Source organism: Equus caballus, chromosome 25, assembly GCF_041296265.1.
Source record: "Equus caballus isolate H_3958 breed thoroughbred chromosome 25, TB-T2T, whole genome shotgun sequence".
Taxonomy (NCBI): Eukaryota; Metazoa; Chordata; class Mammalia; order Perissodactyla; family Equidae; genus Equus; species Equus caballus.
In genome coordinates this window covers 39,278,496-39,302,958 of record NC_091708.1, presented here as the reverse complement: position 1 = coordinate 39,302,958, position 24,463 = coordinate 39,278,496, and the positions used below count along the sequence as shown (strand labels likewise).

The 24,463-nt window shown below is 44.3% G+C and overlaps 1 protein-coding gene across 7 annotated transcripts in view; it reads right to left on the bottom strand.

Moving 5' to 3' along the window:
* STXBP1 (syntaxin binding protein 1) overlaps positions 1 to 23,669 on the bottom strand; it is a 65,014-nt gene extending 41,345 nt beyond the window's left edge. For 2 of the 7 annotated variants that reach the window (XM_070251447.1, XM_070251449.1), the window contains exons 1-2: positions 23,387 to 23,622; positions 4,842 to 4,870 (exon numbers count right to left, since the gene is read on the bottom strand). Coding sequence is in view for 4 of the 7 variants with exons in the window: in XM_023628935.2 (XP_023484703.1) it covers positions 23,387 to 23,423 (37 nt within the window). In the remaining 3 variants the exon portion in view is untranslated. Of the gene's footprint in view, positions 1 to 2,269; positions 2,393 to 4,841; positions 4,871 to 23,386 lie in introns of all 7 variants that reach the window. The other 5 variants (XR_011432591.1, XM_023628934.2, XM_070251448.1 and 2 more) reach the window with 4 other exon arrangements.
* Positions 23,670 to 24,463: the final 794 nt, after the last annotated feature.

Sequence of the window (24,463 nt, the reverse complement as noted above, 5' to 3'; positions counted from 1 at the left end):
GAGCCTCAATTTCTCATAATCATGAGGACCACGGCCCTGGTGGACTCTGCTTCTCTCAAGGCCAAACGGCTAAGAAAGTAGGTTCCTCTTCAACCACATCTTCCAGGTCCTGGGTGACTCCCAAACTCAACAAATCCCGCCCCTCCCCCCCCCCCCATTCCTGAGAAAAACAGTAGGTGGTCTAAGATTATCTGGGATGTCTTCAGATGCACCCAATATACCAACTGGAGTCCCAAAGCACAGGCTCTTGGGATAGCTACAACCCTGCCCCTTGTGAAGCCCTACCACCCATGACTGCCCTCTGCAGTGACATGGGTCAGGACACCCGAGGCCAGGGCACACAAAAACAGCTGAGATAGCATGATTAACATTAGGTGGGCTGTAAGCTTGGGAGAAAGTGAGCTTTGCCAAAGTCCCCAAAACCACATGGGAGTCAAATATTCTATACGTGGCAGCCTCAGAGCTCCACCTTGCCCGGAACAGATGCACCAGGAGTCTGGGGTCCCCGACTGGAAGAAGTGCCTCCATTCTGCCGAGGGACTTAAGGGATTCTAAATCAGGCCACACTGCCCTCCTCCTTTACCAACCCAAAGTACAGGGCAATTCCAGTTATTTGGACTCAACAGGGGCAGTTCTTCTAAAAGGCCCCCAACAGTGTGAGGGTATAATGCTGGTTACTCAGGCAGGGGTCACCCCCACCCCTCATGATTAAGAAAAAATGCCAAAGAAAGCACTAAAGTTAGACCAGGGAAAATCCAGGTTCAGACATTTGCTGGCTGTGCGATCTTGGGCAAGTTTAAAACGTTTTAAGTTCAGTTTTCACGTCTGCAAATTTAAAATCATAATATTCTAATGACCTCTTGTGAAGATTAGTGAGATAAAATGCCTGGTTTAGTGCATGGCATCCATGAGGCAGTCAACAAAAGGCACCTATTATGATGTCACTATAAAAAACAAGGAAACAAGAAAATTATCACACAGTACTTCCACCAATCAAGATTTTTAATATAATGTAAAACCCCTAGTAAAAGGAAATACAGGGGCCGGCCTGGTAGCACAGAGATTAAGTGCACACGTTTCGCTTCGACGGCCCGGAATTCACCGGTCCAGATCCCAGGTGTGGACATGGCACCGCTTGGCAAGCCATGCTGTGGTAGGCGTCCCACATATAAAGTAGAGGAAGATGGGCACGCATGTTAGCTCAGGCCCAGTCTTCCTCAGCCAAAAGAGGAGGATTGGCAGTAGTTAGCTCAGGGCTAATCTTCCTCAAAAAAAAAAAAAAATTAAAATACACTTTTTAAATAATGACAAAAATATTTAGATAGCAAACTCTACGGGTATTTCACCAAAAACTTTAAAACTTCTCTGACCCACAATAAACATGTGAATACACTTTCGAATAATGGCACCAATGCGCCAATGTATATAAGTCTTAACTGTAAATATAAAATTGAACAGAAGAATCGTCATGCCCTGCTGAGGAGACAGAGCGTGCCCTCTCCTGATCCAGGAAGAGATGCACGAATGCTGAAGCACAAGGAGGAGCCCACAGATTTACTATCACAACATAGGCAAACTGGACTATATTTTTAATTTGCTATTATTTAACATTGTTCTAAAAATTCATTTAGACAAGAAAACAAAATGAAGTATAATATTGGTAAGAAAGATGTAGACTGCCTGCCTGCAGAACTCACGGGAATTAACTGAGAAATGATTAGAAACATTAAAACATTTAGTAAAGTGGCAGATAAAAAATAAATACATAAAAACCAAAATGACTTTGGCATGGTAACAATGTCTAGGAAGACAGCTCCACTGTTTACCAGCGTAGACATGCTGGGACTCTGCCCCGTCCATTCTGCCTGCTGCTGGTAATTCTGCTCTGAAGCAACACGGAGAATTCTGTTCCTCTTTCCCTAACAGCACTTCAGACAGCTGAAGACGGCAACCAAGTCTTTTCGACCGTCTTGCTCTGAACTGAAGCTTCTCCTTGCTAAACAAATGCATCTTCCCAGACGGAATAAGTTAATGCTAAACAAGACAGGAGGAAATGATTCAAATACTTGAAAGCAAGCCTTCCAAGCACTCTCCAGAGCCTTCCCTGAGAAATATCTGTTTATACGTAAACTACTGGTAACCTAACTACAAACCACTTTAATTTTTTGCCTTTACGTTGTTTTTAATAATATTAGAAGTAGCACATTCTTGTTGAAAAATTCAAACAGTAGAGAGATATACAAATACAAAGGGAGATTTCCCTCCTTACCCTCCATTCTTGAGGGGAAATCACCACCACCAGTGTGTGGGCACTCTTACAGATCCTTTTCTGTGCACACGCAGATGTGTGTGGGGATGTATGCACATACACTCGTGGCTCATTGGCTGACGCCTGGGGAGGGAAAGTAACTTTCAATGATTCTACATCTTTGGTGCTTAAGAACTCTTATATTGGAAAGAACATTAGAGATCATCTAAGGCTAGAGTCCAGCTTCCTTGTTTTGGGATTAAGACACTTCCTGCAAAACACAGCCATCTGGAGTTGGCGAGGCCGCTAACTGGTCGGTCCAGAGTGAACAGAGATGGGTCTCTGGATCCCTGCCCACATGCTCTCCCCACCACACACACTGTCTCTCAGGCACTAGCATGGACTCGACTCTGAATTGAACCGAAGAGTCCTTTTCTCTGTTACATCGCAGTGATCACCTGGACACAGTAACACCAAGTGATTCAGATGGCTTTTGGAGCCAGAGGGTTAGGGTTCAAATCCTGCTCCTCTACTTACTAGCTGTGACTTTGGGCAAGTTACTAAATCTCGCTGTGTCACAGTTTCCCTATCTGTAAAACGAGAATGACCACACGTGCCTCATGGAGTGATTGCGAGGACTAAATGAATTAATATATGTGGAGCGCTTACTTCAGTGCTAAGAATGGTACTTAACACTGTTGGCTATCACCATCACCACCACCATCTACTTTCAATGGCATTTGACTTTCCTAATAAGGAAGAATCCAATGATTTCCAATTGGTTTCTTATCGCTCCTCCGTGGAGTTTACGATATGTCTCCTGCTTTCCAGTTTGTTTCTCTGCATACAAACTTTTTCATCCACTCAGCAATGATGATTTATTGAACACATGCTATGTGCCAGACATCCCTCCAGGCACTGGAAAGACCACGATGAACAAGCTAAATAAGACTCTTGCTCCTAAGGTGCTTACACCTGATGTGGAAGGGAGACAGCCAAGAAAGGAAGGAAATAAACAAGATCATTCTAGGGAGTAAGAGCTCAAAGGAAATTTACAAAGGTTAATGAGCTGGAGTGTGATGGGAGTTTGGGAGATGGTCCCCTGAGGAGCTGGTGAGGAGGAACCAACCCTGTGAAGATTGGGGGGGTCGGGGGGAGTTTTCCAGGCATAGCAAGAGCAGGTGCAAAGTCCCCAAGTCAGAATCAAGGATGGGACAGTCTAGAAAGAGAGAGAAAGCAAGGTTGGGGAGATTGAGTGAGCTCAGTAAGGGAGAGAATGGCTCAGGATGCACTCAGAGAGACTGCTCAGAGTCTCACTTGGTCTTTTTTTTTTTTTTTTTAAAGATTGGCACCTGGGCTAACAACTGTTGCCAATCTTTTTTCTTTTTTTTCTGCTTTATCTCCCCAAACCCCCCCAGTACACAGTTGTATATCTTAGTTGTAGGTCCTTCTGGTTGTGGGATGTGGGACGGCGCCTCAACGTGGCCTGACGAGCAGTGCCATGTCCGTGCCCAGGATCCGAACCCAGGGCCGCGGCAGCGGAGCGTGCGAACTTAACCACTCGGCCACAGAGCCGGCCCCTCACTTGGTCTTTAAAGCAGTAGCTCCTTGCTGAGGACTCCACAAGTCACTTTCTGTCTTCTGCTCCTTGAACACTAAGCCTCATTCATTCACCTTCACACATGACAACTCCCTCCCCGTCCCTGCACCCTCCCTCCCGCCTTGTCTCTGGCATCTGGCATAAAATAATGATTTAGCAACTGCCTGCAGAATGAATGAGCCTCTGAGTGGCATAACTGAGCAGTGCTTGCTGGGAGTGAAACAAGCAGTTCTGTTCACGTGTACCTCATGGCTGGGTAGGGTGATTCCACCTGGTGGCTCTCCGCAACCACCTACACATCTGTCCTGGCCGCCACTCTCCCGCCACCCCCAGGATGCAGAGCTCCCAGTTCAAAGATCACTGCATAAAAAATGTCTCAGAGACTCTTGTACAGGGACTCCTGGGGAGAGAGATCTCTTTATTCCTGAGGAACATGACAGGTAAACTATGGCTACCCTGGCCAGTCCAAGTTTGCAAGCCAGAAGGATCTAGAAATGTTCTTCCCTCAACTCTCCTCACTCAGATTCAGTGAGGAATGTGGTATTATGTGGATGGATAGATACAAATGTTCACATCCAAAGTTTCTGCCATCTTAGCATTTCTCTATATACTAATTTTTAACCAGCATCTGATTAAGAGATCACAATCTTAGCCAAAATCCTTTTAAAAGCTCATATTAAAGATAAACCTCAATCAATAATTCAGTCTCCATAAGAAAAAAGTGCCCACAATAGCAGTAGTATCTAATATGTATTGAAGACTTACCATATGGAATACATCGTCCCACACATTGTATGTGTATCATCTCATTTAAAGCTTACAGTGACCCTCAGCAATTAAATATTATAATCGCTCCCATTTTACAAAGGAGGAACTGAGGCCCAGAGAAGTGAAGTGTCTAGTAATTGCACAATAAAATGTATCTAATCATGAAGCCTATGGAGGATATTAAAAATAAAGTATGCATCAATTTCTTGACCTCAAGAAACTTACCGTCCAGTTAGGAAAACAAGACGTTACACCTGAAACATTAAGATAAAAGTCATCAGAATCCGCATGCACTGCTGGTGGAATGCAAAACAGTGCGGCTGCTTTGGAAAACGGTCTGGCAGCTCCCCAAACAGCTAAACATAGAATTACCATATCATTCAGCAAGTCCACTCCTGGGTACCTACCCAACAGAAGTGAAAACACAGGTCTCCACAAACACTTACACACAGGTGTTCACAGCAGCACTATTCATAGTAGCCAAAAAGCAGAAACAATCCAAATGTCTATCAACTGATGAGGGGAATATAGATGTGGCATATCCAGACAATGGAAGATTATTTAGCCATAAAAAGGAATGAAGTTCTGACACAGGCTACAACACAGATGAATCTTCAAAACATGCTAAGTCAAAGAAGCCAGTTACAAAGGAGCAAATATTCTGCGATTCCATTTACATGATCTGTCCAGTGAGGCAGATCCAAAGAGATAAAAAGTACATTAGCAGTTGCCTAGGGTGGGGGGACGGAGGAGTTGGGAGTGATGTCTAAGGAGTACAGGGTTTCTTTTTGGGGTAACGAAAGTGTTCTAAAATTGTGATGATGGATGCACAATTCTGTGAATATACTAAAAGCCATTGAATTGTACACTTTAAATGGGTGAATAGTATGGTATGTGAATTATACGTCAAGAAAGCTGTTTTTTAAAAAGTCATCAGAGAATTTTAGATGAAAACTTCAAATACAAAAAACAAATGCAGTTTTGCTTAATATGGAATAGTTCCACGGCGTCTTCAACTGAAGACAGGTGCCCTGACTTACCCCTATAAAATGTCCATTATCTAAAATTATAATTTGCTTTAATCGTGTATCTAAATTGTGCTCTGCTGAAGTGAGAGAGACCAAAACAGAGATCACAAACTGTCAGCCACAGGGCAAGAACAGAGTACCACTCCCTGTAACTGTCCAATGACAACTGCTTAATCTGACAATGTTCCTATTTGGGTTTACTTTTTGGGCGGGGTGGAGTGGGAGAGAAAGGAGGGAGCCGTTCTTGGGAGTGGTCACAGCTTTAGAAGGCACAGAGCTACGTGCACAATGACTGGAGGACATTGCTCTTGTAAGCACACCCACAGACCGCATAAGACTCAAATGTCCAGTGTTACAGCAGGCAAAGCTTGGGCAGCTGCTGGTATCTGGGAGGAGCGCAGGGTGCTAAATAAATGCCTGATGCCCGAAAAGTCAAACCCTAACCTCAGACACATAAGGACACCAGACAGAGTTACAGAAATGATTATTCACGCTCTCTTTCACAGGAAGTCTTCATTTTCAATCTTATTTTCCTAACTTTTTCATAAGGTTTAGAGACAAAAGCTTCAGGAGCTGGAAAGTCTAGAGCAAAGCCTCATGGACCTTGGAACTTGGATTAGCAGAAAGGGAATCTCAAATTGGGGACAAAAAGATTAGAAATAGGAGTTCCCGAGAACTGGGGCTGCGGCCTCCTCACCCCGGTGCAAAGGAGAGTGATTTTCTTCCTCCTGAGGTTGCCTAAAACATCATGTTCCTTGGATAAAAGGAGCTGCAAAGTTACCAAATACACACAAATAGAAAAATCAATCAAAAAATGGAAACCCAAACAATTTATATCTTCTTAAAATCAATAGCTTATAGTAGCAAATACTACTTAGTTATATTAATATTTTGAAGCAAAAAGACTAAACAAGGACAAAAAATGGTGAAATGGCAATTAATCTTCCAGGGCAGAAAGTACTACTATTACCTCATAAGCACTGTTGAATAGGACATTTTTAAAAGGAAGGGCTCAAGAATGTGGGCCATTTTATACGAGATCATGATAAACCTGCAGTTACTGGGGAAGCATTTCACATTTGCTAAAGAAACAAAAAGAAAAAAAGAAAAGAAAACATATTGCCCTCATACATTAGTGACAACTGCAGACCTCATCTGTAACGCCCCACTTGGTCTGCCAGCCTGTATCTGTTTCTCTGCACAAAGGCTTGTCTTCCTCCTGGGAGACTGCCCGATGACTGCAGGAAATCCTCCCTGAACCGCAGGCACTGAGCATAGGCATCTATTTGATCTCGGCAGGAACCCAAGATGCGGCCAGTATCTTAAATTGGTAGATGCGGTATTTAATGGCTCCAAATCACATTTCTTGACTTACGTGGGAGTTTCCCTAAGGACTAAAGGATTAAGGAAAATACACTCTGGAAACAGGGGAAAGAATGTTTCATATAATTCCAGAAACGCAGAGCAGACAGGACACAAAGATCATTTAGTCCAGTGGTTCTCAATCGGGAGTGATATTGCCCCCCAGGGGACATTGAGCAATGTCTGGAGACATCTTTTTTTCCTTTCTTTTTTCTTTTGGTGAGGAAGACTGGCCCTCAGCTAACATCTGTTGCCGATCTTCCTCTTTTTGCTTGAGGAAGACTGTCACTGAGCTAACATCTGTGGTGATCTTCCTCTATTTGTATGTGGGACACGTGCCACAGCATGGCTTGATGAACAGTGCGTAGGTCTGTGTCCGGGGTCCAAATCTGTGAACCCCAGGCCGCCGAAACAGAGTAAGCAAACTTAACCACTACACCATCGGGCCAGCCCCTGGAGACATATTTGATTGTTAAGATCAGAGGGTGCTATGGGCATCTAGTGGGGAGAGGCCAGGGATGCTGCTAAGCATCCTACAATGCACAGGCTCATACCCCAAATGTCAACAGTGCTGAGGTTAAGAAACCCTGATCTAGTCCGTTCTATAAAGAAACTGAACATGAGAGAAATTAAGTGACTTGTCCACAATAGTGGTGGCAGAAATCATCTTATTTTCAGGCCCAAGACTCTGATCAGCCCAATCCATTCTGCTCTAAGATGTAACCTGCTTCAGCTCTTCAGGTCTGAGATATTTAAAAAACGTTTAGTCTCACACAGCATGACAAGGCCACAAGCTCAAGCTCCCTCTGGAAACTTCAATAGAGCCATTCTAGAGATGTCAAACTGACACAAGATAAAAGCCCCAGGGAAGCTTCCAGAAGGCAGGAAATGCCTCCCCACCACCACCACCACACACACACACACACACACACACACACACACACACACACACACACACACAAAGGTCCAAATTCAGGAGGGCTGTGCTTCCTTTTCCCAAATCCATGCAACTGGCACAATAAGATACCAGGAAAAGGAAACATCCTGTCGGGGTCTGGGCTCAGGATCCAGCACCGGAAGAAGGTGGGGCTCCAAGAAGAGAAGAAATGTTGAAAATCCAAAAGAAATGGTTGTTTGCACTTTCACTAAGTATGCAGAGTACATGGTTTTCTCAAGTCTGTCTTCCAACTTCTTTAGAAAAGATTCTGCTTCTTATGTTTTAAAATTGGTTTATTTGTTCTGCAACACTATTATTTTTTGTTTCCCATTTCCTTGGCCCACTAGCTGGAGTGCCACGTCACTCTGTTATTTCACGTCACCCCACATTTGAGCTCTCGGTTCATCATTTTTGTTTGAGAGTGATTTGGATTGTTTTCTCTGGACTGGTCTTCTTCCAGGATAAATTCTTTTTATTTTTTTTTCTGCTTTTTCTCTCCAAATCCCCCCGGTACATATTTGTATATTTTAGCTTTGGGTCCTTCTACTTGTGGCATGTGGGACGCCCCCTCACCATGGCCTGATGAGTGGCGCCATGCCCGCACCCAGGATCTGAACCAGCAAAACCCTGGGCCGCCGAAGTAGAGTGCGTGAACTTCAACCACTCGGCCACGGGGCCGGCCCCTGGATAAATTCTTTACCTTATTCTTTACGCCATGTGTCTGACATTTTTCCTTATCAAACTTCTACAACGCTACCATGTAGATTCGCTTTGCTTTTCTGCTAGATCACCGAGACCAGAGGCATCCTCTCTGGCCATCTACTTGTATCAGAAATGTGTAGGTGGCTCTCTTTGCCCCTCCCCATTTACCCAGGCATCATCTGAATGTTGCTCCCAGAATATGAAATGGCTGTGTTGCGATGATGGTCTTTGTCCAGCCTTAAGGTAGGGGATGAGTGGGTGGTGGAGAGCCCGCTGTGAAGTTTGTCTCTCCAAATTGTATAATTTACTAAAAAGTTCTACACCAAAGACCACTCCACTGAGGATGTATATTGGGGTCTGGGAGGCGATACCCAATATCAGAAGAAATGACCTTAGGCTTAACTTGATTTCCTGCTTCAGAGCGAGGTAATGAGCTAATTCAGAGTGGTATTTCAGGATTTGGGGTGTCCCAAATATTTTTTTTAACCTATCTCTGTTTAGTCAGGCTTTTACTAGCTGCCCAGACAATTAGCCCCAGAACTCTAGAAGACTATTTTCATTCTTCTCACAGCAAGAAAGGAAAAAAAGCTGCCAAACGAACCAGTCATTTTGCTGCCTTAAGAAAACAGGGTGTGGCGGTCCCCAGCCTCTCGCTACTGGCCACTCCCCTCCTTCCTTCCTAGGATGCAGCTCTATAAATGACAAAATCTTATTTTCAAATTCTGAGTCTGTGGTCTATTTTCTACAACAGATGTGTGATAACTGACTTAGCAGGCCTAAGAAAGCGGAATCCATCTGAAGTGGAAGCAGTAGGGAATACTGAAAACCAACCAGATGTACACAGAAGAATCCTCAACAGTTTCAGGAACCGGCAGCACGAGGTACCTCGGGAACTCAAAAGAATGGGAGCAAGGAGAGGGCACGTTGGTAGAAAAGTATCTGAGAAGCAGTTACATCCCAGGTCCCTTCTACCGCTTCCCATCACCGGGTGACTGACCTTTTCCCAACATGGCAGAACACTGAAAGCTTCCTCTCAGAGAGTGTAGGGGGTCCCTGGACTGGGGGACCCAAGGTACAGTTCAGAACATGAGTCCAATAACGAAAGAGAGGGACTATCTGACCACATGTACAGATTGTTGGGAACTACCCTCCATACCCCTGGCCCTCTTCATCCACTCAGCTCCCAGAACTGGGGCAGCCAGACCTTTATCTCGCAGGCAGGAGACAGACAGAGACTTCTCTGGGGAATCTGAGCCCAAGAAGAAAAATCTAAAGATACTGACATTGGGGATTCCCACAATGAACAGCCCACCAGCTCAGAGCTCCCAATCAGCACGTCGTCTCTCATTCTTCACCACAAGCAGACACCACTGTTTGCTACACATCCAAGGAAGGCTCCTACATGGGAAACAGACTAAAACAAACAAAACCTGGAAGACACAGACTATGTAGAGATTTAAAACATGTCTTTGTAAAAAGAGAGAGACACAGAAGATACCACACCCATGAAATAAGAATGGGGGCTGTAAAAAAGAAAATTAAAAAGAGCTATTGGAAATGTTTAAAGAACATTTAAACGAATAGAGAAATGTTTAAAGAACAGCAGAAATTTAAAATCAAATAGAAGGACTGGAAGGCAAAGTTGAGGACAACTCCCAGAAAACACAGCAAAAAAGCAAAGAGATTAATAATTGGAGAGAAAAGATAAGAAAACTAGAGGACCAGTCCGAGAGATTCAGCATCAAAGCAGAAATTCCATAAAGAGAAAATCAGGAGAGAAAAACACTAATGAAATCATTTAAGAAATGTTTCCAGAAGTAAGTAGTGTAAGTTGCCAGACTGAAAGGGTCACTGAATGTCCAGCACAGGGGTCACCAAACCGTGGCTGTGGGCCAAATTCAGCCTGCAGCCTGTTTTTGTACAGACCTTAAGCTAAGAATGGCTTTTAAAACTTTTAAAGGAGTAGGGGAAAAAAAAGAAGATGATGTGGCAGAGACCATATGCAGTACAAAACCTAAAGTGTTTACTATGTGGCCCTTTACAGAAAAAGTTTCCTGACCCTGGTCTAGCACAATGGATAAGAACAGACAAACACCAAGGCCAGTCACTAGGAAAGTCCAGAATACTGAGGACAGTGAAAGCTTCAGGGAGGAAGGTACGGGACATATACAAAGGATCAGGAATCAAATGGCTTCAAACATCTCAAAGACAACACTGGAAACAAGACAACAGTGGAGCAAAGTCTTCAAAATTCTGAAGGAAAATAATTTCTAATGTAGAATTCTATGCCCCTCCAAACTGTCAATCAAGTGTAAGAGTAAAAGAGATTATTTTCAGACAGGCAAGGTCTGAGGCAATAAGATTACCTCCCTTTTCCCAGAAGCTCCTGGGAGACGAGCTCCACCTAAACAGGAGAGTGTAAACCAACATGAAAGGACGACATGAAATACCGGCGACAGGACAATTCCAAACAAGAAGGGTGGAAAATCCCCAGGAGGACAGTGAATGGAAGTCCAGGGTAATGGTGGCACCCTGGAGGGAAGACAACCGTGTCTGTAGCCACGTGGCTTTATATTTATCCACACAGTTACCATCTCCACAGCTCTTCATTCCGTTGTGTTGAGCCAGGTTTCCCTGTGGTATCATTTCATGTAGTGCAGGTCTGCTGGTGATAAATTCTTTCAACCTTCTTTTTAACATCTGAAAGTGTTTACCGTGCTTTGTTACTGCAGGAAATATTCTCTGGATGTAGAATTCCAGGTTAATATTTTGTATCTTTCAGTCTTTTAAAGAAATTGCTCTACTGCCTTCTAGCTTACATTGTTTCTGACAAATCTGCTGCTTTCTTTCTCTCTGTTTTGTACATAGTGTGTCTTTTCTTTTCATCACTGCTTTGAAGCAATTTGGTTATAAGGTGCCTTGGTGTAGATTTCTTAATGTTACTGATGCTTGGGGTGCATTGAACTTCTTGGATCTATGAATTCACAGTTTTCATCAAATTTGGAAAATCGTCAGCCAATATTTCTTCAAATATTTTTTCTGACTCCTCTCATTCTTCTCCCTTTTGGGGTCTCCAATCATATACATATATTAAGCTCCTTGACGTTGTCCCACAGCTCACTGATGCTTTCTTGGGTTTTTTTCCCTGTCGTTTTTTTCTGTTTCACTTTGGATTATTTCTATTGCTGTGTCTTCAAGTTCACTAATCTTTTCTTCTGCAATGTCTAACCCCTTACACTAATTCTTTAGTAAAAAGTATTTATAGAGAGAATAAAAACAAAGATAGCAAGTTAATTTAACAATTGTTAAATCTAGGTAGAAGGTAGGTAGGTGATCATTATACTATTTTTTCAACTTTTCAGTATGTTGAAAATTTTTCTTAATAAGAGATTAGAGGCAGGGAAAGAATGAGTATTACCACTCTATGAGAAACTGACCAGAGCATTCAGTCTCAGTCAAAGCCCAAAAAAGCTTATTACTCCAACTTGAATTCAAAGTTCCTTACAGGAAAGTAGGAGAGGGAGAGAGAAGAAGGAGGGGCGGGGGAGAGAGAGAGAAGGATCCCGACACATAACCAAAACAGCAAAGTTCAAAGTAAGTAAAGTTCAACCCACCCTAAGATTATCCGAGGGAAAGCATACGGCTACACTTTCAGTGACCACGTGATTGCCTCATCTTAAAATCCCAGGGAAACACTTTTACCCAAAACTGATGAGGTCTGTAGACTAATTCTTTTCCTTAAAGATTGCCACCTGAGCTAATATCTCTTGCCAATCCTTTTTTTTTCCCCTTCTTCTTCTCCTCAAAACCCCTCAGTACATAGTTGTACATTCTGGTTGTAGGTCCTTCTAGTTATGCTATGTGGGACACTGCCTAGGCATGGAGTGATGAGCAGTGCCATCTCCATGCCCAGGATCCAAACCTGCAAAACCCTGGGCCGCCAAAGCGGAGTGCACAAACTTAACCACTCGGCCACAGGGTCGGCCCCCTAGACAGAGTACCTTTTCAGGGGTCTGCCTTACAGTAGTCTGCTGCTGAAGGCCTACAGCGTGAAATTAACACAGAGCGGACGGAGACTCTTCTCAGTTCCAACGTTTTATTTTCCTCAAATCCCTAGCAATTGGCACCAACAGTATCAATGTGTCCAGAGACCAGGCAAAGGCCTCTCTCCTTCCCCTTGCAGCTGTACCGATGCTCAAGAAGAAGGGAAAAGAAACTCTGAGAGCAGAGGAGCCGTGGGGCTGGCTTCAGCCCGTCACTCCCAGTGTGGGGGCTGTGAAACCCATCTAACCCAACAGGTCTGCCTTTCCCCTCAGCTGCCAAACAGAAGCAGCTTCGTTCGGACGCCATTAAAGAAAGTTCATGAGGAGCATCTGCGACTGGATTAGAATCAACTGGAAAGTCCTGAGCCATAGCTAAGCACGGTATAAGTGGCTTTCTGCCCTCACTGTTGTAACACTCCTAGGAGTTTATACTTGTGAATCTACGCTGGCATGGAACATGAAAATAATACTGTCTGTCCCCAATAGCCACAGAGAAGGAAAAAAATCTGCTAACAGCTGTTATTCATCGAACAGCCTAGTACAATCTCACTTCCTGCTCTGGGTGAGAGTCTGGACTAGATGCTTCTAAGATCCTTCCCAGAGCCAAGACTCTACAGTGCAATGTCGTCGCGACACAGCATAAAACCCAAATCCTCAGAGCTTTGCATTTTGACTGACTACTACCATTTCCTCTTCTCCTCCTCGGAACAACCCTGAACAATGAAGTTCACACAGGCAAAGGCCGACTTTAAGACACAGGGGAAACAGCACAGAGGGAAAACTCCTGAAAAGCTTCCAACCGCCGAGCCTCCCAATCCGGAGGGTGGACGCTCATTTCCACGTGAAGCCTCCCAGTGGCCAGCTCCAGCTCTCTCCAGGTCTGCCTTAGGGTGGGCCCTGGAAGTCACAGAATTGCAGACACTGCTCTGCCAGATTCACATTCTTGTCTCTAACTCTCCAACCTACCGGGTACTCTTGCTGTGCCCAGCCCGTCAGTGTCCCTCGGGCATGAACCCAGGCCCTGGTCTCACCCTACACCCTCTCCTGTATGATCTGACCCACACCCACATCTTCAATGGCCTGGTGACGCCCCAACCAAAATCTCCAGCCCTGACCTTCAGCACGTCTACCCACTGCCCACTAGCTGTCTCCCCTTAGGCAGTCCACAGGCACCTAAAAGATAATGCCTGCAAAAGCAAATGCTTCTCGGCAAACCTTTCTTCTCCTTCTTTCATATTCTTAGTGAACGCCATGAACTTCCAATTGGCTGCCCAAGCCAGAAAACTCGGCATCTTTCCCAAATCTTTCTCCTCCTCCTCCTCCTCCTCCACACCCAATCCATCACCATGACCGGACACTTCTACCTCCGAAGACTCCTTCAAGCCGATCTCCTCTCCACCTGCTGCTACTTCTCCATCCCTGCCAGATCCCCATTCTCATCACCTGAACCACCACAGTAGCTTCCTAACTGAACCTTCTGCCCTCAGCCGCACTCCCTGATGTCCACTCTCCACACAGCAACCAGAGATTTTTCTAGACTAAATTCTAACCATGTCTCTCTGTGAATGAAAACCTTCGGTGGCATCCCACCGCTCCTGGAATAAAGATAAAAGTCCTTCACGAGGATAGGAAAGCCCCAAGCACCTCTCCAACTTCTCTCTGCACACTCTCTTGCTGCCAGCTCCAGCCAGGTGAACCTTTCTCATTTTCTTGCCAAGCCTGGACATTCTGCTACTTGAGTTGCTCTCCCCCAGGCCCCACAATGCCAGCCTTGTCCTGGCTAACTCCTCCTCACCGTCCAGGTCTCCCTCATCCCCCAGGCCTTGTTGGGGGCTCCCCTACATGCTCCAATATCACCACACCATACTGTCCCTCTCAGGGCACTTACCCTGAGGTATTACCACGGCCTGTCTGAATCCCGCAGGAGTGACTGCTGGAGACTCTGACTCAAGTCTGTATCTTCACAGTGAGGCTCCAGTGACTTTTTTTTTTAAGATTTTATTTTTCCTTTTTCTCCCCAGAGCCCCCTGGTACATAGTTGTGTATTTTGAGTTGAGGGTCCTTTTAGTTGTGGCATGTGGGACGCTGCCTCAGCGTGGCTTGATGAGCGGTGCCACGTTTGCACCCAGGATCTGAACTGGCAGAACCCTCGGCCGCCTAAGCAGAGCATGCAAACTTAAGCACTGGGCCACAGGGCCGGCCCCCTCCAATGATTTTTTTTTTAATTTGTTTTTTTCCCTCTACTTTTCTTCATCTCTCTCTAAATATTTTTGTTCCCAAGAGTAAGATACGCTTTCCTAGTATGATATTTACTATCTCACTCACTTCACAAGGCCAGCTCCTAGGCCAAATATTTAGTAAACATTTAAAGTGAAATATCAGTGACACACAAGAAACAGAAAGAAAGAAATACTGGAAATCTGTCCAGTGAGAACTTGCAATTTGAGCCATCAGTAGTTACTCTTGCTTTGAAGCCCCAGAGACGTATATTAAGATCAGATCAGTGTAGATCAGAAGCAAATTGCTGTTTTAACCAATGCAAACTTTTCCCAAGGGCATCAGAGTGGGCCACAGCCGGCTGCTGCCTAGTGATTCCTAGATCAGGTGTCTATCAAAAGTATGAGTAATTCATTTCCCTAACTCTTCCAATGACTTATTCAGTAACCTTGAGCAGATAAACCAATTTCTGTAATTAGACCTGTAAAATATAATAACCCTTAGGGTGACTCTTTGTTGTTTTCCAAGCACTTTTTTTGGTATATTATTTAACGGGAGCCTTAAAAGAATTCTGTGATGCTGGTATTAGAATTCCCAATTTGAAAAGAGGGTAAATAACACGTCCCGGCCACCCAGTGTTAGAACTGGGACTGTCAGCTGGATGTTCTGACTTCTAGTTCAGAACTTTTTTCCACTACCCAACACTGCTTCTGATTAAAAAAAAAAAAAAAAGAAAGAAAGCATGGGGGGAAAAGTAAGTAAAACTCATACTTGCTGAAACCAAACTGAAGTCAGATACTTCATCCTAACTTTAGCTCTAGCAACAGCCCTGCAAAGAAGCCACTGAGGGAAGCAATCCAATATGAGAGAGAGTTGGGGATTCTCCAAGCACTTCTCACAGCTAAGCCACAGGACCAGGTTCAAAATTTATGGCTGCTGAGTTGCCAGTGGTAAATCTAAAATTTGGCCTGACTACTCCACTAAAGAAAAGATACTTCATTAGCTGCCAAACACCTGTTTATCTAAGAGGTGCTGCGTGCCAAAAAAGCCAGAGAGAAATCCTTCAGTGCACATTCGAAAAACCCTCTTTGGATCCTGTGGCAGACGTATGCTCTCTTACACCTGATGGGCAACACATGGATGACAGCTGAGTCCCAAACCACCTCCTTGGATATTCTGCCCCAATTCAAACTATTTATCACCCCATCACGAGTGACATCTAGTTCAAAACAAAGGAAGACTATATTTAGAAATAAATGGCAATACTACATATTAAAAACTATGGAGGGGGGTGGGGAGAAAACCTATGAGATTCAACCAAAGCTGTACTCAGATGAAAACTCAATCCTTAGATACTTGTACTAGGAAAAAAAATTAAGCACTAATTCAAAAAATTAGAATAAGAACACACACACACAACATAGAAGAAACTATCTTTTTTAAAGACAGTTAAAAATAGATAAGTATAGGGGCTGGTCCCGTGGCCGAGTGGTTAAGTTCATGCGCTCCGCTCCAGTGGCCCAGGGTTTCACCAGTTCAGATCCTGGGCATGGACATGGCACCGCTCATTAAGCCATGCTAAGGTGGCATCCCACATGCCACAACCAGAGGGACCCACAACTAAAAATATACAACTATGTACCAGGGGGCTTTGGGGAGAAAAAGGAAAAATAAAATCTTTAAAAAAAAAAAGATATGTATCTAGAAAGTACTTCCATAAAAATAATTTTAAAAAGGGTAGAATGAGAAAAGAGATCTCAACTACCGATGCAGAAGATATTTTTTAAATTATGCAAATTTAATTTAAAGTCACACCCACTAGGATGGCTATAACAAAAAAAGACAGATAATAACAAGTGTTGAGAAGGATGCTATAAAATTGGAAGCCTCATACACTTCTGGTAAGAGTGTAAAATGGTGCAGCCATTTTGGAATCAGTTTGGCAGCTCCTCAAAAAATTAAATATAGAGTTACCACATGACCCAGCAATTCTATTCCTAGGCATCTACCCAAGAGAATTGGAAACACGTCTTAAAAATAAATAGATAAACATAACAAATTTTTTCAATCCATGAACATAGTATATCTCTCCATTATTTAAGCCATCTTTGATTTCTTTCATCAGTGCTTTGCAACTTTCAGCATACAGATGTAGAACATATTCCATTGGGTTTATAGTATTTTGTGGGGTTTTTGTTCTACTGTAAATGGTACTACTTTAAATTTGAATTTCGAATTGTTCATTGCTAGTATACAGAAATACAATTGATTTTTGCATATTGACCTTGTATCCTGTGACCTTGCTAAACTATGTGCAATTCTCCTTATCAGTGGGTTGTTCCCTTATTTGTGAAGCTAAGAATCATGATTTTCACACTGCAATACAGCAAAGAAACTAAAATATTAGAAGTAAATTTGTTAAAATGTCAAGATCTCCCCAAACTGATCTATAGATTCAACACAATTCTAATAAAAATTCCAGAAGCATTTTTTAAACAGAAATTGACAAGCTGATTCTAAAATTTATATAGAAAAGCAAATGAACCGAAAGAATCAAAAGAATTTTGAAAAAGAACAACAAAGTTGGAGGACTCACAATACCTGGTTTCCAGTCTTACTTTAAAGCTACAGGAATTGAGGCAGAGTGGGTGTTGGCGGAAGCACCCATATAGGTCAGTGAAACACAGCAGGGAATCTAGAAATAGACCCACCCATATATGGCTAACTCATCTTTGACAAAGAACAGACAATTCAATGGAAAAGAAAGAACAGTCTTTTAATAAATGGTACTGGAACAACTGGACATTCACACACTCACACATGAACAAATGGACCATAATTCACACTACATACAAAAATTAACTCAAAATGGATCAGAGACTAAACGTAAAACCTAAAATTACAAAACTTATAGAAGAAAACACAGAAAAAACATAACATAGAAAATCTTTTTGAACTTGGGTTAGGCAAAGATTTCATATATAGGGAACTAAAAGCATAATCCATAAAATATTGATAACTTGGACTTTATAAAAATTAAGAGCCTCTGCTCTTTGAAAAATACTTTTAATAAAATGAAAAGACAAGCCACAAACTGTCAGAAAATATTCAGAAACCCTATATTTGATAAAGGACTTGTACTCAAAATATATAAAGACCTCTCAAAACTCAATAATAAGAAAACAAACCACCCAATAAAAAATGTGCAAAATATTTGGACATGTCACCAAAGAACATAGACAGATGGCAAAAAATACATGAAAAAATGCCTAATACCATTAAGGATTACATTAGGAAAACGTAAATTAAAACTATGACATACTACTATCTATCAGAATTCCTAAAATTTTAAAAACTGACAATACTAAGTGCTGACAAGGATGAGAATTCTCACGCATTGCTGGCAGGAATGTAAAATGGTATAGCCACTTTGGAAAACAACTTGACAACTTCTTATAAAGTTAAACATACACTTGTCATACGACCCATTAATCCCACTCCTAGGTATCTGCATATCTAAGTGATATGTTCACACAAAAACCTGTGTGTGAGAGCTTATAGAAGCTTTATTCATAATTGCCCTAAAGTGCAAACAACTCAAACGTCCTTCAGCTGGTGAGTGGATAAACTGTAAGGACATCCATCCATCAGAACAGCAGTCAGCAATGGGAAGGGACAAATGACAGATACGCGCAATATAGAGGACTCTCAAAGCATTAGGCTAAGTTAGAGAAATCATATTAAAAAAGCTACACACTATAGGATTCCACTGATATGACGTTCGGGAAAAGGCAAAACTGTAGGGCCAGAAAACAATTCAGTAGTTGCCAGGAGCAGGGGGTGGGAGGAGGAATTGACCACAAAGGGGCAGCACAAGAATCTGATGGGTGATGACGCTGTTCTGTATTTTGATTACGGTGGTGGTTACGTGACTGTATGGAATGAGTGAAATCTGAAGAACAATTCACTAAAAAGGGTGAATTTTACTGTATGCAAATTACACCTGAATTTTAAGAATGGAAATACTGCAACATGTATTTAATATATTTCAAAATATACTTAGGTTATTTGTATGCTAAAGTTTCTAATAAAAAAAAAACTGCAATAATGAACAAAGACTGCTTCTATCCAGAGTCTTCCCAACTTCTGACACATCCTATGACTCACGACCCTGTCTGAAAAAGGTATAAGTTTAATGTACAAATTGAAACTACATTTTTTTCCAAAAGAATGTGATTCTTATAAACGAGCATGAGGAGTAATTGTTAATAGCTAGGAAACAGGAAAAACAGTGTATTTTGTAATCCTTGCATCTTTGTAACACACTGACAAAACTTCACTGAACAGGAGTAAGCTCTGGATATAACATGGATTTACATAATTGAAACATCACCTATTAATATAAAATAGATATAAGACGCCACCAAAAAAGTGAAATTCTCCCTTCTCTTACAATCCCTTTTCAAAATAGCAGAAAAAACCTACATTTTATGGAAAAAATATAAACAAAAAAAGTAAAGAAATGAGTAGAACTGGAAATAGAAGTTGGGTCAGATTACAAATTGTCCACATGTTCTTCGGGTTGATTCTTCCATTTTCTAGTTCATTTGCACTTCTTTCAAGAAGTTTATCTGAGACTCTGCTTTCTCCCCTCAAACCCTGGCCCCACAGGACAGAGGTAGTCTATCTCTTCTCAAAATCTCCTAAAGTTTTTTTTTGCTGAGGAAGATTCACCCTAAGCTAACATCCATTGCAAATCCTCCTCTATTTTGCATGTGGGCCGCCGCCAAAGCATGGCCACTGACCAGTGGTGTAGGTACATGGCCGGGGAACTGAACCTGGGCCACCTAAGCTGAGCACACTGAACTTAACCCCTAGGCCACTGGGGCGGCCCTCAAAATCCCATAACACTTTGACTAAATTTCTTTGTAGATCTTCTCATAATGACAATATTTACTGAATTTACCGTATGCCAAGAACTGTGCTAAATGTTATAGCTGCATTACCTCATTTAACACTCACAGAACCCCACAAGGGAGGTGCTATTATTATGCATCTTATAGAGGAAGAAATTGAAACACAAAAAGGTTCCATTATGTGTCAAAGTCACACAGCTAATAAGTGGTGGATCAGAATTTTGTCCCAGGTAGTCTAATTCCAGAGCGCATTCTCTGAGTCACTATACATAAAGCTTAAGTCATTCATTCAAACTTTACTGAGTACTAAGCACTAATTCACCCACTAAGAATAGACATAAGAATAAGATGAGGTCCTACTCTCCCCTGAAGGAACCTGCAGCCTAGTTGGGCAAGACCTACACAAAGACGAACCCTAAGTATGTAAGAGAGGTGACAGGAGCAACAGGGAAAGCACCTCAGGATTGACTGTGTCTGTCACAATAGTTTGAGAGTGGTCCCATGTTTTAGTTGTCCCTGTTTTCCCCCATAGTTCCTAGCAGGCTCTGAACAAAGATTTGTTGAATGAATAGCTGATGTTGACCCCCTCCTCTACTTTTGTTGTGCCTGTATCTACCGCCACTCTAAAACTTAACTCAGAAGGATCTGACAAGAAGCCAAAAACTACATCTATCTTACTCTCCATCGTATACTTAATAACATGCATTCATTCAATAAATATTTATTGACCCAACTATAAGCCACTTGGTATGGGATATAGTGGTGAACATGTCAGATGAAGACCCTGTTCTCCTAGAAGCAACATTCAAGTGGATGAAACAATCAATAAGTACCAAAAAACACAAACTAAACAGTATCGTCTCAGATCACCTTAAGCACTATGAAGAAAATAAAATGAAGAAATGTAGTAAACAGTGACTATGGGGTGTTAATTTAGATTGGGAAGACCAGGCTGTGAAGGTGACATTTAAACTGGTACACACTAATAGACAATCATCTTTATTTTACTTTTATTTTTAGGGGAAAAAGGCAAAGCTAGAAACCCCATCCAAAATTAGAAGCCAGAATTAACCTGTCATTGACAAAAAAATTACAATAATATTTTTTTCCCCAAAATTTATACCTAACTCAATTGTTACAGGAACAGAAACCTGTTCACACATTCACCAATTTTATGTATTTTTGGTTTTATTTTGGTAAACAGTGGCTTTGCTTTATTTCAGAAAAGAAATGGTAGCCATATTGCATATTGATGTTTAGTTTGTTTACCTTTATGCTTGCTTCTAAAAAAGGGGGGGGGGGGGACTAAGGAACTACCTGCATGAACAAGGGTCCTGGCAAAAGGATGCTAAAACTTGATTCCTATAACACTTAGGGATTTTGTTTTAAAAACCTCTTATTCGAATATAACATTTGAAAGAATGTTAATATGTAACATAACATTCCATGTTTCACACCTCTTTTAAAAGGGTATTGGAAGGAAATAGTATATCTAGAATAATAAAGGAAGTTACCTTTTTAGTAATGTTGTAAGGAAACGGACAGTAGGTTTTTAAAAATTAATTAACACTGATTTTGGCAAGTCATTTAACTGCTCTGAGCCTCCATTTCTTTCCCACGGGTAAAATGAGGGTGTTGACATCCGAGGATCGCTATGGGTCCTCCAAGCCCTAAACTCACTTTGATTGGTCTTAAAAAATAGAAGGTACGTGATTTAGAGCCCTTCCTGCCTGGGGAAGGCAGGTGTTATAGTGGGCACTTTAAAAACTCGCTCATTTGAGCTTCAGTTTTTATAACAATTTTCTTCTGATGCAATAGGTCGGATAAGTTTGTACAACAGGCGGGAATATTCCCTATATATCAACGAAAAGAATGGGTACCACAAGACAGTTATGATGCTCCAAAGGAACACTACAGAGCCAAAAACATTTGATAGTCAAAAAAAAAAAAAAAAAGGAGAGAGAGAAGAGAGAACGCGCTATGATAGACAATGGTTGGAAAGGAAATGTAATTTCCACCATTTTTATTGTATTTCCTTTCTTATCTCCTACAGAGAAAAGCCCAGTTTTAATTTTCTCTTAATTCCAAAGAGGAAGCAAAAGCCAAAGCAATCCTCACGCACTTTTTGTTAAAGATATAGCCAAAATATTGAAGAGGTGTTATATGTCTACACCTATCACCGATCTTAGCACTGGGACTCTGTTTTCCTAAGATTACCATCGGCCCTCACTCCGCTGCAGCCGACACTCACCACCATCCATTTTTCAAAATCCATTTACGCTGAGCCTCTCATCCAAACCCATAAACAACCATTTCCTCCCTGCAACAGCGGTCTGAGCGGCCCGAAACGTTCGGCCAAGCAAGGGCTGCGTCCTGCACCCCCGACTGCAGACTGCGGCGCTGGGCAGGGCCACCCCTCCCGCCGCACGCGAAAGCGGTCCTCGTCTCCCCAGTGATTTGAGAGGGCTCAAGATCCTGATAAGCCCCCGCCCTTGAAGCCACGACCCAGGACCGGGAGGAGGAGTGAGGCGGCCTCGGCCCCGCGGAGCCAAGGCTCCGGAAAACAGCCGCCGGGCTCGCGGGGGGGCGGGGGGGGTCTCCGCAGCCGGGGACGGCGCTCGGGCTCCGCGGGGAGGAGGAGGGGGAGGAGGGCGCAGGCCAGGAATCGCTCGTCACGATTCACGAAGGAGGGTGGGAAAGAGGGAGGGACCCGAGACAGAAAAAGGAGTGGAATCTGGGAGCTTAGGGAATAAAGAAGGAGAGGAAGGGGCGAGGGGAAAGGAGAGGAAGGTAATGGGAATGAAGAAGAAGGGGGGAGCAGGGGAGGGTGATGGGAGCAGGGGAGGGTGATGGGCTGCAGGGGGTAAAGGCGAGGTGAAGGGGGGAGGGATGGGGTGAAGGGGGAGGAAGAGGGAATGGAGCGAAGCGTGGATGGGGTGAAGGGGAGAGAAATGGAGGTGAAGAGGGGAGAGATGGGGTGAAGGGGAGATGGAGGTAAAGAGAGAAGAGAGGGATGGAGAGGAATAGGGATGAAGGGGAGGGGTGGGGTGAACAGGGGGGGATGGAGATGAAGGGGAGGGGTGGGGATGAAGGGGTGGGGTGAACAGAGGAGGGACAGGGATGGTGGGGTGAACGGGGGAGCAGTGGGGATGAAGGGGAGGGATGGGGTGAACAAGGGTGGGGCGGGGGGAGAGGGATGGGGAAGAAGGGAAGGGATGGGGATGAAAGGGAGGGATGGGGTGAACAGGGGAGGGGCAGGGGGGAGAGGGATGGGGTGAGATGAAGGGTAAGGATGGGGTGAAGAGGGGAGGGATGGGGGAAGGGGAGGAATGCGGGAAAGGGGGGAGCGGGGAAGCAGGGAAGCGGGCGCGGGCCGCAGGAGGCCAGGAGGGACTTCCCTCGGCGGAGGGCGGCGCTGGGATAACGGGACCCTCCCAGCCAGAGCCCCCGGCCGGGCGGGGCGAGCAGCCGGCGCGGAGGCCGGAGCGCTGCGGGCAGGTCCGGCCCCGGCTGCTCGCAGGCGGCCGCAGCCCCCGCCCGCGGGGAGGCCCCCGACTCCACTTACTCTCTCCGACCACGGCTTTGAGGCCGATGGGGGCCATGGCGCTGCGAGAGTCTCCGGGCTCCGAGCCTCCTCACGCGACGCCCGCGGACACCGCCGCTTCAGGACCCGGTGTCCTCCGCCGCCAGCAGCCCGCCGCCCCGCAGCCGCGCTCGGGACCGACTGACGCGCGGACTCGGCGCGGGGGCGCGGCGCGAGCCAGAGCGAGGCTGCCGACCGGCGGGCGCGCGCGGGGGGGCGGGGCCTCGCGCCCGCCGGCCGCGTCACCCGCGCGCCTCCGCCAATCGCGCTGCGGCCCGGGGGCTCGGCCCCGCCCCCCGAGATGCGGCTGGGCGCGAGGTGGCCCCCAGCTGGCGAGAGAGCCGCGCCCTCCCCCTCGCCTCGCGCGCCGCTCGCGCCCCGGCCACTGCGCGCTCCCGGTGCGCAGGGTCCTAAAGTCCCCTCCGCCGCCTCTGCACCTGAATCCCCGGCCATTGGCTACTGACGCGCATCATATTCCTCGAACTCCGCTGGAGTCCTGTCTTTCCTCTTTCTGGGAGCCTTCCATTTTCCCCCTGCCCACAAAAGGAACCCAGAGGCTAAATGTCTTAAGGGTAGTACCCACTCCCAGCCACAACAAAACGTGAGGTTTATCGACACCATCCCTATCTCTCTGGGCACCTATATCCACAAATCCGCCATTCACTGAACTCTTACGTGTCGAGCTCCATGCTAAGCGCCTTACGTGCCTCATCTCATTAAATCCTCGCAATGCTTGGGCATTGTTTTTCATCTCCATTTTCAGATGAAAAAACTGAGGCTCAGAGAATTGAGCACCAGACTTGCGCTCAGGCAGTGTATTAGCAAATATTTATTGTTCTCCCACTATGATATGTAAACCGCTATTTTGGGCTTTGGAGCTACAGCCATGTACAATGCAGACTCAGGTCCTAGTCTTTGGGCACTCAAAGTCTAGAAATTTCTAAGTCCCAAATCTGACAGCAATATGCTGTGGGACAACTCTGGTCTCAGTATCTCCTTCTTGGAGTCCACATTTACCAAAGTGGTCCCAGGTCAGTTGTCACTGGACTTTGTTGATGG